A 15,563-nucleotide genomic window follows, 5' to 3' on the forward strand; every position below is an offset into this window, starting at 1 on the left:
TTTGGAGCTGCGCCCACTCAGGCAATCCACGGGCCGGGGAAATAATGACAGAGGTGCCCGTGCCTCGATCGCCATGAGAGGGAGGTAATTAGGGCACGGAGCGAGCGCAGCGGACGGGATGCGATTGCTCCTGGCGGGGAGGAAAGCGGGTTCGGAGGCTTTTTTAAGCACCTAAGCATGCCGAGAAGTGTCCAGTGGGATTTTTCAGGTGCACGTCTATGCCAGCCCGACACAGCTCCGTGGAGGTTGCACAGAAGATGGATAAAGGTGCTGTAAATACTCCTGTTTCTGTCCAACCCAGCTCGCGTCTCTCGGACGCTTTGGTGGGGACTTACCCGGGGGTGAAGGGCTCCACAAGACCACCCGCGTCCCACGGGAGAGCGGGTACAAAGTGAAGCTCCTTCACACCAGCACAGACTTAGGTGTCTGAAAATTAATTTCTTTTTACGTGAGGGAAAGAAATGTGTGCCGCGGTATTGCTCTCCTTCCTAAAAATAAATGCAGGGAGAAAAAGAGGATTCAGACAAAAAGACCTTGCAGGATAATCAACCCCCACCAAGCAGAAATCCTGACAGGCCCTGATAAATTGTCTGATAGGTTTAACAGTTTTGACAAGACATAGAGATTTTTTTTTTTAACTTATTTCTCTGACTTAGGAAGCTTCGGACTTGCCTGCAACCTGCAAAGCTAAAAGCTTCTGTAAAAATGTAAACTGAAGTACCTGCACGACTCCAGAGGGTGGAGATTTACAAGTAAATAAACACAATGAGGGTTTTTTTTGATCAGACCCCATTTGTGGAGGAGAATTTTATGGTGAAAGGCATAAAACATTTACATTTTCCTCTGCAAAGGCTTCCCTGCAAACTGTAGAAAACCCCCTCTGACTGAGCCCTTCGGACTCGGCTATAAGCTGTTACGAAAGCAATTAATCCCCAAAATTGCCAGCGTAAAAACTTGCCCCCTGTGTAGAAAAGTGCAAAATTAGCCAACAAACACTGTCTGCTGTTAAAAAATCGGCGTACTCAGAGATGTTACCCCTCCTGAGAAGTTACCCTAAAGCGGCGGCCTCCGGACATGTCACCTGAATGGCTCATGTCCGCAAAGCCCCCCGCAGCTCATCTGTGACGCCTCAGGTGAGACGGGGACCTGGACACGACTTGGAGTGACGCCAGCGTGACCAGGAGGACGCTTTGTGCCTGTGAGGCAAACGGGAGTCGCATCCCGATCTCGCGGTGCGAAGAAGCAGGCGCGATGGGAGATGGGGATACGTGGCGGGAGAACACGGCCCCGTCCCTGGCAGGATGGGAAGATCACTGGGCGATGCCTTGCTCGTGAAAATCGGGTATCTCAATGGAAAGGAGCTGCTTCTGCTCTCACGGAGTGAATTTCTGAATCCACTGCCCCTCCCTGCTGGCTCAGCTGAACCTGATGCACATCTTCGTTTCCACCACGCCGGCGGACCCTGCACAGCTGCATCGTTCGATACAGATGGCCTCCAAGAAGCCCTAAGTCAGCAGCACATTGGCAAGAGCTTTGGTGGAAAAACAAAGTCCCACACAGAGCAGAAGCGGCCCCTGCAAGGAAGCATGCTGCTTTTACGGAAAAAAATAATCTTTCTATTTGTAAAGAGCATCTCTGAAACCTTACAACCTTGATCCTTGTATAATTCTTTTTGCACCATGACATAGACATACGCAGCGCAAACGCGCTGCCAGGTGCTGCAGGAATAAACTGAGGGCGCCTGTCCCTTCGCGCTGAGCTGCACTGAAAATATATCTCCTGCAAATCTGGCCTTCCTCTGTAAATGCATTGCACACATAAAGGAGACCAGTTGGGTTTTTTTTTTTAAAAAGTTCACCACCAGTGCTAAATTCTGGCACAAAGAAGCACTCCACCACCTTTGAAGTTCCTACGTGGTACAATTTTTTCCCAGACTGGGCCTTTTTAGTAGAACTACACAGGAGACTTTTGGAAACGTGACATTTTCAAGAGCTCAACTAACTGCAAAAAAAGTTTTGAATACCAAGTGCCGAGTTTTGATATTTAGTTGGAGTTCTGACTTTTGATGAAGGATGGGGAATGTTAGACTGTTAGGGAAGGGGGAACGGGGAAGGTGAGAATGTTAGAGTACCTTTTTGTATTAACATATCTCAAGTTTTAATCAGGAGTTTAAGATAGAAAACCTATATAAATAGAAATCACATGCTAATAGGACGCAATGTTTTACTACCTCACATATAAAACGTAATTCTAAATGGTTTATGCTCCAAAGTATGAGTCGACACCACTGTCGGTATTAGCTAGGCGCGGATTTCGGTGGTTCATATCAGTTATTTTAGCCAGTTCCCAGCCAGAGAAGGTTTTGGCCTCAATTTGAGCGTAATTGCTCCACTGGAAAATGCCAATTTGTTGGACGTGGAGTTTCGTAGAAGTGCCAGTTTCAGTGAAGGCTGGTGGTTTCTCGGGGCAGTGGTGGACCTGCTGGAGGGGAAGGCAGGCCGAGAAGGTACCTGCCCGGGAAGTCGGGGAGCGGACAGACTGACGCGCCTGTGCTGGACTGGGATGAGCAGGGACTTGAACATCTTTCTGTAAGAGACTTGGGAAAGGAATTCTCAGCTGAGTCAGCTGCTGGAGAGAGTTAAGAGGAGAGACGGGAGGAAAGGAGCATGCAGGGGTGGCATTATTAGTACCATTTTTTAGTCGGGGGTGGGGGGGGGGGGGGAAGAAAAAAATTCTGCTTCCAATGCAAAAAAGAAAAGCAGAATTCAAAATTCCTCAGAAACGCAGTCCTTCCTCCAGCTGGATTTAGCCACAGCTTGCCTTGGTGAACCCAAGAGGTCAATTAACGAAGATTAATTTACTGCCTCTCAACCTAATAAAAGCGAAGCACCTGCCTGACCTTCCTTGCTGGCGGCTCCCACTTTTAGGCAGCACGTTCAGCAGTTCCCCATCGTTATGCTAAACCAAACCAACACCTGAGTTTCCATTTTCCAGGGCCTAAAGCCTTCAGCAAAATATCATCATCTTTTGCTGCCTTTGTGTCACCTTTTCCACCTTCCTTAGGCTCCTGTCAAGGCAGTAGGGTCTTACGGATTCATGCCGGTCCCTCGGATCAGTTCGCAGCTACTGTGGATGCCCTGTCCTTCCTACGCCGGCTCCCAGCACACTTAGCTTCTCAGCTGTACTGCTTTTTTACTACTTAATTATGTTGTTTGTTTTGCCTTTATTGGACTGTGCTGTGCTTTCATTGCGTAGATAAAACCGGCCAGCAAACCCCAGGCCTCCTGAAGGAACGCTACCCCACGGGAAATTAATGAACGCACTGTTTTCCCCAGCACAGAGGAAACACGCTGCTAATGGTGACAAACTTCAACCCCTCCTTGGCTGCAGCACTGGTGAAAAGTCCTGCCTAGTCTGTGTGTAGGAAGACACGTGGCCATTGAACCTGCTGATGAATAGCTCTGCCGGAAGGACCCAATGGCAGGATACTAAAGCGCATGCAGCTCCCACCCAGTGCTTTACTTTTTGCTGTCATCATCATCATCAGGCAAATCCCTTGACCCAAACTTGAGAAATCAACAGCACTCTAACAAGGAAACCTGTGATTTGCCACTGGACGGACTTTAATTGTCTCAGAGGCTTCCGAGTTCAATGACAGACACTTCATTTAAGGCAAAAAATAGTAGTGCTGTACCTTTTCCTTTCATATTGAAGACTAGGATTCTTCAGATCCGAAGTGCCTGCTCTGGCTTGACAAATAGCCAGCGCTGGCAGGTGTTCAGAGCAGGCAGATTAGAAAGACAGGCGAGAGGGTGAATGATTCTGGTGCTGTGGAATACAGACTGTAGTTTGCAATAGGGATTGCTACCACCAGTATATAGAAATATAAGTGAACTTCTCCTTGCAGTCGCTGATGAGACTTCCAGTGTGACTCCTTTTCTGTCACGTTACTCTATCTGTCATGCTGGGAAACTCAATAATTACTCTGCAGGCACTTACGAAGGCATACTTGTCGAAACAAATGATAGGGCACGAGGTAATTGTTAGGCACAGGCTGGAAACCAGAAAACCCGTCTCATGAAGGAAACAAACCAAAGCACTGTCACTTTTCTGGTAAGAAATATTTCCATATTGAAATTGGACAGGAAGAACAGACTAAGCAATTTTTCAGGGGGAAAGGAAATGGTTCCTGGAAAGCAGAGTTGCTTCTGCAGAACAGAAATGATTTTTCTGCTCCTGGAAGGCTATTGGTCTGCTTTTATGGATGATCAGCTTAGGAAGCAATAGATCAGTTTTTCCCAGTGGGAAATCCAAATGTTTGAGATAGCAGGGGTGTTTTCCACTCAAAAGTCATGTCCACTGAAAACCCCTAGCTGGACATTCCGTAAACTGGTATGGAACCTGACCAGTGTCAACTAAAACCTAAAAGAGTTTGTAAGACTCCTCCCTCAGCAAAGTGTCTCACAAGACAACCACCACTATCACAGAGACATATCAAAGTGGGCAACACACTACCCTGTTTAACCACCTCCCACTACCCTGGAGAGCATCTTGCACACATTTGGGTCTTGGTGAACTTTCCTTTCCAGTGTGGGGTGATGGCTGGTCCGTGGATGCAAAGCTCTGAATTAGCAGGAGATGTTTTAACATTACCTCATGAGACAGGTAAAAGGCAGCAATTCCCAAAGGCCAGAAGCAACAGAGCATGGAGAACACAGTGAGGCCGAGATGATCTCTTGGTGGCATCATCAGGAAATTGTCTTCACTTTCGGTGTCACTTGAGTAATCGCTCTGGAATAGCAAGGGAGAGAGAGAAATGTAGAGGTGCTGGTTAATGATATCACTCTTTCTCCTCTGCCATGGGCCAAGGTGGTGATTGTCCACCCATAAAACTCCACCCAGTCATGCCAGGGCAATCCCTCAACATCAATACTCCAGCACTCATGGTAGAAGGCTTCTGGTGACCCACCCTGGGGTCTCTACCATGCAGAGGTCTCTATGTGGGACTAGCTCTGAGGGCACTTGTACCCTATTCATCAGGACCCGTGCACCCATTCCGATATGATGTGGCCCCACAGCGACGGGAACACAGGAGTTAGCCTGCCCTCCTGCAGCGTCCACACCAGCCAGTGGTGTCCTCCAGGAGGACTTCAGGATTGGGACTGTGGCCATGGCACATCTCCATCTCTGCCCCGCTGAAAGGCTCACCAGGGCACTAACCCCCTGTTTTAGCAGCACCCCGAGGGGAGGCTGAGACCTTATGTCTGCACCGAAATCAAACAGGAGAGCAGTGGGAGCACAGCTCAGAGGCAGGGTTATCTCTGCAAGTCGCAGGTTGGGACTGCAACCAACGCCTGGGGAAGCCACCGCAGCCAATGTCACAAACTCAGCACTCTTTCTCTCCTACTGCATGCTCAGCTCTGGCTATCAGGTGTCCTCCATACAAACACCAGGAGAATCTCCATCCACTGACTATGTCACAGACTCCATCACTTTTGCGGGAACTTGAAAGTGAGAAATGAGAAATGACAAGAGATTTTGGAAATCACTGCAGGGAGCTGCAAAGGGCCCATTTTACACGTTCATCTTTCATGAATGAAAGAAAGTGACTCTCCAGCCAGATGAACCAGGGTCAACCTGAGTGAGCTGGCACTTCGGAAACGTAATGTCACACATCTATGCAGAAGGACCTGTAAACATTAGGTGCTCTGCATCTCCCAACTCAAATGCCAGTCTTCTGAAAGGTCACTGCTCAGGTGGCCAGGAGAATGTCAGCCAGACACTACCCAATGGGGATAAGGTGACAAATGTGCAAACCAAGGAACTAAGGCAGCAAAAGCTGAGAGAGAAAAAAAGTATGAGTTGCTCCAGCAGCAATGGGATGCTGCCATATTTACAGTGTGTAGGCAGAAGCACCTGAAACTGAAAGAAGGTAGATTTAGGTCAGATATTAGGAAGAAATTCTTTACTGTGAGGGCGGTGAGACACTGGAACAAGTTGCCCAGGGAAGTTGTGGGTGCCCCATCCCTCAAAGTGTCCAAGGCCAGACCAAAACCATTCAACCCAAGCCATTCTATGATTCTATGATTCTATGATACTCTGTTCATCAGCAGAGCAAAGATCCCGAATCCAGTTACTCCAGGCTTTTTGTTGAGTTGGTAAAGACACAATTGAGTTACCCTCTTTGAAAACAGCTCTTCTGCCAGTCAGACAACATCATTGTCTTCATGATGCTAGAAAAATCTTAGGATGAAATAAGGCAAAATACATCCTGATGCAGCTGCAACCACCTAAGTGACAAGAGACAGGAGGATCATGGGTTCCCAAGGAACAGCAGCAGCTGACAGTCTCTTCAGGACGCTGGGGGATTCACTCCTCGTCAGACATGGCATCTGGTTCCAGAGGTTTCCACTGCAATTGCACAGCCACTCCTAACCACAATGCACAGCCAATATTTACAGAAGGCAGCGCCTTTCCACTGCAAGTCAGGCTCTGTCTTGGAGACGCATCTCTGAGCTTTAACGTGAAAGATATGGAATCTCAGCAAGCTCCACAGTCCTTCCCCTTGCCGAGTGAGCTGCGCTCTCTGCAGCCCGTGTGAGGTGCTGCTGCGAGAACAGATACCTGTGCGAATGGCCCTGCAGCAGAACTGACACATCTCTGAAACTGTTGGGCACACAGTGGGGATTTCCTGCCTCGAATGGGTCCTTTGTCGCAAAAGTGGTTATTACAATGGCAACAACCCTCCACATCCTCACTGACTACTGCTGTGTGCCCCTTGCCGACACACTTGGAGGTCGGCTGAGAAGGCAGCGCAGGATAAAGCAATCTCAGTCTCAGTTCATCCGCAACCTTTTATGAGGAAGAGGGTCCCTTCCCTTCCCTTCCCTTCCCTTCCCTTCCCTTCCCTTCCCTTCCCTTCCCTTCCCTTCCCTTCCCTTCCCTTCCCTTCCCTTCCCTTCCCTTCCCTTCCCTTCCCTTCCCTTCCCTTCCCTTCCCTTCCCCCCAGTTAATATGGGAAAATGACATGAAGACAACGGCCTGTTTCCCCAGAGGACTAGGTGACACCATCAGAGGGAAGGCTTTCACTGGGTGAACCATCTGGGACACCCCCCCACAAGCTCTTTGTCTTATTTACGCATGTTTTTTCAACGGCGCACGTCTCCGCAGCCCTAAAATGCATTAGGCACAAGCGATGTGGGCAGGACATAAACTGGATTTCTGCAGAAACTGTGGACGTGACAAGGGATGAAGAGGAGAAATTAACTTTGTTGGGAGAAAGGAGGTGTCTACTTCCCAGACACAGAGCGCGTGGGATTTCGCAGCAGCTGGAATTTGAGTGCTGGACAATTGAACAGGAAACCTTGACCTCGGTGTTCAAGGGGGCTGCTTCTGACACTAACCAAATGACCTCCACAAGCAGTCAGCCTTGATTGTAACCACAAACGTGGCCACCCTGGAGACAGACAGGGTGAAGCTGAAACGTCGATGAATTTCAGTCCGTGAAATTCAACTAGCTGCTTCAGTCAATAGTAATGCTTCCTCAGCAAACGGGTGCAGAGGGGAGGGGAGAGACAAGAGGATATTTAAGAAGGGATACTGCATCACGTAGACACCTCATTCCTGAAAGGACCATGGCTTGGGAGAAGGAATCACCTGGCACAGAGCAAGGCTGGCTGTAGACAGAGCTGCGTGCAGGGTGCGTGCCCTGGACGGTGTTTCACGAGGCAGCGACCCTGAGAAAACCACCGGGCCAGAGTGTCCAGTCGAGAGCAAGCTGAAAATAAACCTCTTCCGTGATGGACCACAGGAGGAGAGAACACGATCCACAGAGAGGGAAGGAAGGGTACGGTACTACAGACACGTACGTACTGGGTCCAGTTCTGGTACTGCTACTTCCCCAGTATGGTGGTGAAATCAGGAATCAAAAGGCAGGTACGTACGTCGCGCCACAAAAAATCAGCTACACGGGAAGAAAGCAGAGAATCCAACTTCACTTGTAAGATAAATTTAAGATGCAATTTCATCACAGTCCGTAAGTGCCTGCATGAGTAGATAATTTCCGATCAGAGACAGGCTCTTTCATTTGGCAGAAAAGCAGAAGAGACCCCAGCAACTGAAAGCAGAACAGATGAAGAGCAGACACAAGGTGCAAATTTTTAACAGCGATGGTGATGACACTTTTCTGCAGTTGTAATGGATTTTCTATTGCACAAAGCCCTTTCTTAAATTGAGGCTTGCTATCCCTAAAAGCTATGTGCTTTACCGCATTATGAGTGAACAGAGGCTCTGCAGACAGCCTGCCGCGGGCTGCCTGTGACATACTGGAGGCTGGACTTGATGGTCACATCGTCCCTTCCAGTATCAAAATGGTAGGCACACTGGAGAAGTCAGACAACGTCTGCCGTGAACCACAGCTGCCAGCAACCTCTGATGGATATTCAGGAAACAGCCCTTTTGGCATTACTCCTTTTTTTTTTTTTCCTTCAAAGCAACCAATCCAGCAACACGCAGGCGCTGCACACGAACCTAATTTCTGGTGTGGCCCTGTGGGACCAGCTTCAAATCCAGATGCTCCAGTGGTCTGTTTTTGACAAAGACGGACGCATGGTGCAGCTGTCAGATAATACGTGCTCTGCTTCCCTCCACACAGTGCCTGTTTCAGTAATGCAGTTAAACACGATGCCCTATTCTGACCGAGCACTCTGCAGCCCTTTCCTCTTCTGCCAGCAGCCTGAGTTCCCCCAAAACGCAGCAGATGGCGAGGGCAGCGCGCCGGATGGTCGCTCTCCCGCCAAGGGCTGTAGTTCATCACCGCTCTGCCTTGACACACTTACTCCTCACTGCGCCGCATCTGGCTGATGCTTACTTAAGAGGTGATGTCTCTAAAACCTGTTGCTGCCACGGATTCTTTGCCCTGGCGACGTATTATTTATTTAATTTTTTTTTTTTGGCCTATTCATTTCTTTTTACCATTTTGAGTTTTGCAATCGCTCCCCTTCAGTTTTAAAGGTATTTAAATGATCCATAATCCACTAACCCTGACCTGGACCAAGCTCCTCTTGTTTCCCCAACTCCCAGGCTAAATTGCCTTGTCAGTCGAGCAGCCAGCCCTCTAGAATGGGCTCACAGAGGTCTCTCCTTGCTTGGGAAGCTTTTCATATATAACCTTGCAAAATCAAAACGCACCAGGGGAAAAAAACCCTGGATGCAGCTGTCCAAGCCCATTCTTCCCCCCTGTCCCCCTGAATTTTGATCACCTCCCTTGTGACGTTTTCAGCCCCAGTTACTCATCAGTAACTCGCATTCAACACCTTGTCACTGGAAGGGGATTACTGCAGACAGCAATTAACACATCCATAGTAAAACGGGCCAGCTGCCACAGTCTCCTAAATCACGCTCTTTCTCTGGGAGAGCAGTAATCACAGCCATAAAGTAAATATCCCTAATCTCTGTGTGAGCGACAGGGGCTCCCAGCAACCCTGGGCAGTCATGGGGAAGGCACATGTGGGTCGCGGCACGCTCGTGCCTTTGCAGGTGGGCCAGCGGCCACCACAGAGAAGCGGCTCGCGGCAGCTTACGCTGTCAGCTGGTGAGATGGGCGAAGCTGCCGTGAATGCAGTGCACTTCATCGATATTATTCTTCGTGGCACGGGGGCACCACTTTAGGGCCTCCACTCAGGTAGAGGAAGATCTCCACAGTCTGCAGACACAGGTGCCTGCCAGGAGGAGAGCAGGTGGTCCCTGCAGAGCAGATGGTCTCAGCACTGCCTGTTGAGGAAGACTAGGGAGAGGCCCCTCTTCAATGAGTCACTTCAGCAGGAAGAGTAGCAGTACACAGCCAAAACTGGGGGGGGGGGTGACCCTTCATGATTGTCCTCTTTTGGCGTTAGAGCCGACACAGCTTCCTTTGTGGTCCAGTCCTCAAAGTGTGCCCCATCCCCACCTTCCGCAAACGACAGCATGGAGCTCATCCAGAGCTCACGCCGCTGACGGGCTGGAGCCCCGGGACCTCCCTGCGTAGTGTCAGTCTGACAACCCAGGGAGGTGATGATGAGAAAGGGAATCGCTCTGGGCCCTGGCTGCTATTAACAAGATTCATAGAAGGACGCTTGGAGGCTGCTGAAGGTGATTTCCCAGCCATGCGCCCTTCACCTAGGGCTGGCTAATAAAGGTTAATATCCCTTGGCAGGGCTCAGTGTCTCCAGACTCCAGTGGCTTCTCCTTTAAGGGGGGAAAATAAATCAAATGCAAATGAAGTGTAATCACTCTTTAAACCTGTTAATAATGTGCCTGTGAAGGAATCCAGGGACATAAAGCGTGTCCTCTGGGGTCCATAGGTCCAGTAGTCCATTGAGCTCTGTGCTCTGCCTTTGACAGCAGCAGCAGGACACGACATAAACCTGGACACTTTGCAGCCCACCCCCTGTGCTCCCCCAGCACCCACAATGGTTTTGTAAGACATAGTAGAAAGAAAAGCTTTGCCAGTTCCTTTTAATGTCTGCTTACGGATTCCTCATCCATGAATCTGCCTAATCCCTTTCGAGCTTGCTGATCCACCACAACCTCTTCTGGCAGCAAGTCACCAAGCGTTCACCACTCCGTGTGTGAAGAACGATTTTCTGTTATCTGTGTCAAGTCAATCTCTTGCTAGCTCCCTCAAGTGTCCCTTGCTTCTAACATTTCAGGTTTGGCAAACAGCAGGTCTGCATTCAGCTCGCCCTTTACCTTCACAGTCTTGTGCAACTGGCTCGTACACCACCCCTTGGCCACCTTCTCTACAAAACAGAGAGTCACAACTTTCTTCACCGTTCCTCGTAAGGAGGCTGCTACTTCCTCTTGATCATTTTCTTTGCCCTTTTCTATCTCCACTAGGTCCTCAAGAAGTGGGGACCACAATCGTCCAACCTGTTTGAGAAAGTGGGTTGCACTGAGCTTCAATACAGCGGCAAAATGCTGCCAGTGCTCTGTCTTGTTCTCAAAACTGTTCTTCAAGATATGCAACATTTTTGTGACTGATTGGCTTGCCCTGCACGCTGGTCTGTGGGACTTCACAGCACTGACAATGATTTCTCTGCAGTCTCTTTCCTGAGTTGTAGCTCAGTTACAAGCTCAGCATTGAGTTTACGTGGATTAGATTATTTTTCCATAAATGTACTAGTTTCCATTTATTTACATTGAAACGCATCTGACACCATTCTGCCAGACAGTTTTGTGCAGTCTTTCCAGAGCTGTTTTCCACTGGCATGCCATCTGAGTACCCAAGAGAAATTAACAATACACAAATTTGGACGAGTCTAAGTTTCCAGACACAGGTGCCCAAATGCCTCCATCTCTCCCTGTGACCTTACCCCATGTCCCTGTATTCTTCTGAGCATGTGCCACAGGACACAAGAAACCAAAATGGCATTCCCAGATCCACAACACATCCCCAGGAGAGCTTGGGCAAGACATTTATTGCACCATTTTCTTCAGTTCCTCAGGTGCAGAATGGAGAAAATACCGTTTTCCCACCTCACAAGAGCACTGCAACGACCATTGAATTCATTAGTGAAAACAAGGTGTGAGACCCTGAAGGGAAATGGCCATAAAAGCAAATACCATGCAAGACCTGCCTCAGATGTCATCCATGCTACAGCCGCCCCTGTCTGTGCCAGATTGCCTCTTTGCTGATGCCACAGAGCTCTCTGGAAGGGGAACCCCACCATGTTCAGCTCCTCAGGAGGTGTCCAAACATGCTTTCAGGATACTACTTCCAGGGGAAGCTCTGGACAGAGCAGCTCAGCTCTTCAGGCTGAGAGAGTTGGGGTTGTTCAGCCTGGAGAAGAGAAGACTCCGGGGAGACTTTATAGTGGCCTTCCGCTACCTAAAAGGGGGCTACAGGAGAGATGGGGAGGGGCTGTTTGCAAGGGCATGCGGTGATAGGATGAGTTTTAAACTGAAAGAGAGGAGATTTAGATTAGATATCAGGAAGAAATTCTTCACTGTGAGGGTGGTGAGGCACTGGAAGAGGTTGCCCAGAGAAGCTGTGGATGCCCCATCCCTAGAAGTGTTCAAGGCCAGGCTGGATGGGGCTTTGAGCAGCCTGGTCTAGTGGGAGGTGTCCCTGCCCATGGCAGGGGGGTTGGAACTAGATGATCTTTAAGGTCTCTTCCAATTTTACCCATCCTGTGATTCTCAGCACATGGCAGGACAGTCCGAGCCTGTGCAAGCTGGGCACATGGAGAAAAAGCACGCATGTTGTGGGGCTCGACGTGCACAAACCCCCTCCAGAGACTTCTCTTTACATTGCAGAAAAGACATGGCCTGGAGGTGCTTGGGAACGTTGAGAAGAGGAATTAGGTGGAACAGGACATGGCTTAGGATCCACCTTCTGTCTCCACACTTTTATGCTCGCGTCAAAGGGATGACTTTCACAGCAGCATCCAGCAATTGGTAGGGAAAAAAAAAGAAGGAAGGTTTAGCTTGAAAGCACTACATTTCCTTTTTTCTTTCACTCCCCAGAACATTCTGTTTATTTCATTTTCAGAGACTGTTTCAGACATGGCTGGGAAAGAGAAAAAGGGGTTTAAGAGAGAGCTCAGATGTATTCTTTTATGCGACACATATGAATAATTTAATTTGCTGCCATCAATAGCTTGCGTTTCTGTAAATAAGCCATCTATCTAGGGGTTAGGAGGAAAACTAGCAGGAGTGTAATATGACAAATGATGTTGCTGGATAAAAGATGGCACTGCATTTACACATGAACTCTAACGGGAGGGTGTTGCAGCTAGCGCCTCATGTAATATTTCACTGCCGTCGCATTTGACAAGTCGTCTGTCCATTAGTTCTGGCGTAAAGAACTCATATGATATTTATAAGCATTCCAGAGATACCTAAATAGGGAATCATTTCATTTCAGGGATGGGCACCGAAAAGAGAAGTTTAAAGCTTTGACAGAACGTACAGCCTTCTGCTTTCGTGCCTGGTAATTGCTGGAGCAAAGTGGGGCTGTATATGCTAATGAGAGCTGTTTCGGAAATGTTTTCGCCTCCAGACAATTATGATTTTCATAGGCAGTCTGAATAACATTGCATCAGGACCTGAAAAAAAACCAAACCACTAGTAAAAAATAAAAAATAAAGAAGTTAAACATGGCCACGTAGTTACAGCGATGTGCAGGACCCTCGCTTAGGTTGTCTCCTGCTCCTCTGCTAGATCTTCCAGGTTCTTCAGAGTCCCTGGGCTTGGGGAGGGAAGAAGGTGCCTCCTTCTAGACATTGGTGAGTTGGATAGACCCATCCTGAAGGGGAGGAGAGCAGCAGCCCCTACAGTTTGGCTGGGTCAGCTCTTCAAACCAAACCCAAATTGCCGTCAGTCAAAATAGATGGTGTTCTTCAGAAACTCTATCCACAGCAAAGTTTTCTGCAGGAAAACAACCACCTTTCTGGCTATCAAGAGCCAAATTCTCTTCAAAAACGAAACCCTGGCAGAAACACACTGACCAGCAGGGTCCATAAAAGCTGCTTCTCTCTGAGTGTGTCCCTGGACTTCCGCAAGGACTGCATGGACAGGACTGCTACAAAGGGGTGCGTTAGATTTTTCTGCATTTCTAAGAAACTAAATATCCAGTCATGAAACCCCCTAGGCAGGTGCTTTGCAATGACACAGGCAGTACCAGGGCGATGTGGGAGAGGCCAGAAAGGAAACAACTCACAACCCCGAGGTTGTTCTGTCTCCCAGAAGGCATTTTACAGAGATGCCCCAGTTGGGAATCCTCTTGCTTTGCCCTGTGGAGAACAGGCGGTAGCCCCCAGTTTTCAAGAGACAACAGCTCTTCTGCGCAGAGCTCCCCTCTTTGCTATGTTTGCAAAAAGGGGCTATTTTTAGAGTTTTTCTCCCAGAAAGAAGTGCCAAAGCAGATAACGTTCCGACAAAAACCCCTTACAAGAACTGAGCCCTGATCTGCTCTCATACTATGCAGCTCCCATCCCTTGATGAGCTGTGGCATGACAGTCAATGTGGCAACGTACTCAGCAACGTGCTGTGCACCCTCGATGGCAGAAGCAAATCCTTCACGGTTCTCACAGTGGGGAAGCAAAACCTTGCACCTCTGCTGCGTCATCCTCTCTCACTGTTCTCCTTTTAACTTCTGCTCCCTTTCCACCCCACTTCGGGTCTATTAGTAATTTAAAAAAAGCATTTGCTTCTTGTCAGTAACCAGTGGGGGGAAAAAAAAAAGCTTTCCAGCAGGCCAGACTCGTGCTGTGTGATTCAGGTGCTGTTGTTCTCATTTGGACAGATAGGCAGGTTTTTGTGTAGTTAATAATCTGGCGTGGTTCATTCCCCTACTCACTGCCTGCTGTCCTCAACTACTTTTCTTCCATTCCCAGAGTCTCAACACGTGAAGCTATGTCTCCAGTGAACTGTACTAGCCAAGCCCAGGAGGCCCTCATGCGTCTGGCCACATAGATACAGCATCTGTTCAGATGGGAACCAGAAGAGCACAAGGCAGCAGTCACCTTTTTTTGCTGGTCTTGTGCCATCAAACGCATCTCTCCCCTCCTCTCCTCCCCGTTTTTCTGCGCGCTACCGGATGCACCCACAGAGTCTGGACCTTCTGGGATGCTGCCAGTTACTCCCTATGCTGACATTCCTTGTGCTAACTGCAGTTGCTCAGCGGGTTGGTTCTTTGGGTCTGGTTCGTGGAGGAGCGTGAAAATCACAGCGCTGCAAAGGGCTGGCCAAGTAGCGCAACGATGGAGACTGATACTGGGCTAGAAACAGAGGCTCCTAGCAATTCTGGCAATGCATGTGTTTCCAGGCAGGCCGGCCATTCCCCAGACCTTGCCTCATGGTCTCCTCCCTTTCTCCATACACCTCTCTGTTTATTGGCGCAGCAGCACCCGGCGGGTCGAGGCGAGGCTGGGAATCCGTGGCGCCAGACACGGTACACCCATTTAAAAAAGGACACGTATGACCTTAGGAGGCTACAGTCCAGAGAAACAGGAGAGAAAGAAGGAGGAGCCACGGAAAACGATGCACAACACTGTCACACCATGGTACCAAAAGTTGCGAAGACTCTCTCTTTTCTCCCCTTGAGGTCTGGGAAGGGGAAGGATGAAGTCATTGTTCCAGACCTTCAGTTTTACAGGTGGTTTTCTAGAAACACAGGTTCCCTATGAAAAATTGATCAAGCTCCTGTGCTACCACTTTGAAGAGACATCCTGATCCAGGACCCAATATTGCAAAGCCACCTTAAAAAGCCCACCAAGGAAAAGGAAAATGTTTTTGGTATAAAACATTTTCCCTTGTCCTGCATAATTTCTTGGCCTTTTTAAATCTATCCTCCAACTGTTGGCTAAAGAAGGTCTTGCTGGATTTGGATTGACAAGAGGGAGACTTTTTTTTTTTTTTTGTGCTGCCTAAATGTGAGGGCAGATGTGTCAATAACGCTGTTAGGCAATTGCATGCCTGCTGCAGTCACTTGCGTCGCTACTGCATGAGAGAAACTAGGGCAAAAAGGCAGCAACCGGGGATTTTGTTTTGATTAAGAAAACGAGACCTTCCCACAGCCAATT

At 48.8% G+C, this 15,563-nt stretch overlaps 1 protein-coding gene across 1 annotated transcript in view; it reads right to left on the reverse strand.

The window, feature by feature from the left end:
- SYNDIG1 (synapse differentiation inducing 1) overlaps nucleotides 1-15,563 on the reverse strand; it is a 73,644-nt gene that overhangs the window by 42,492 nt on the left and 15,589 nt on the right. Inside the window, exon 3 of the mRNA XM_054195555.1 lies at nucleotides 4,654-4,791. Coding sequence (XP_054051530.1) covers nucleotides 4,654-4,791 — 138 coding nt within the window. The remainder of the gene's footprint in view (nucleotides 1-4,653; nucleotides 4,792-15,563) is intronic.

This window comes from Rissa tridactyla, chromosome 3 (genome assembly GCF_028500815.1).
Source record: "Rissa tridactyla isolate bRisTri1 chromosome 3, bRisTri1.patW.cur.20221130, whole genome shotgun sequence".
Lineage (NCBI taxonomy): Eukaryota > Metazoa > Chordata > Aves > Charadriiformes > Laridae > Rissa > Rissa tridactyla.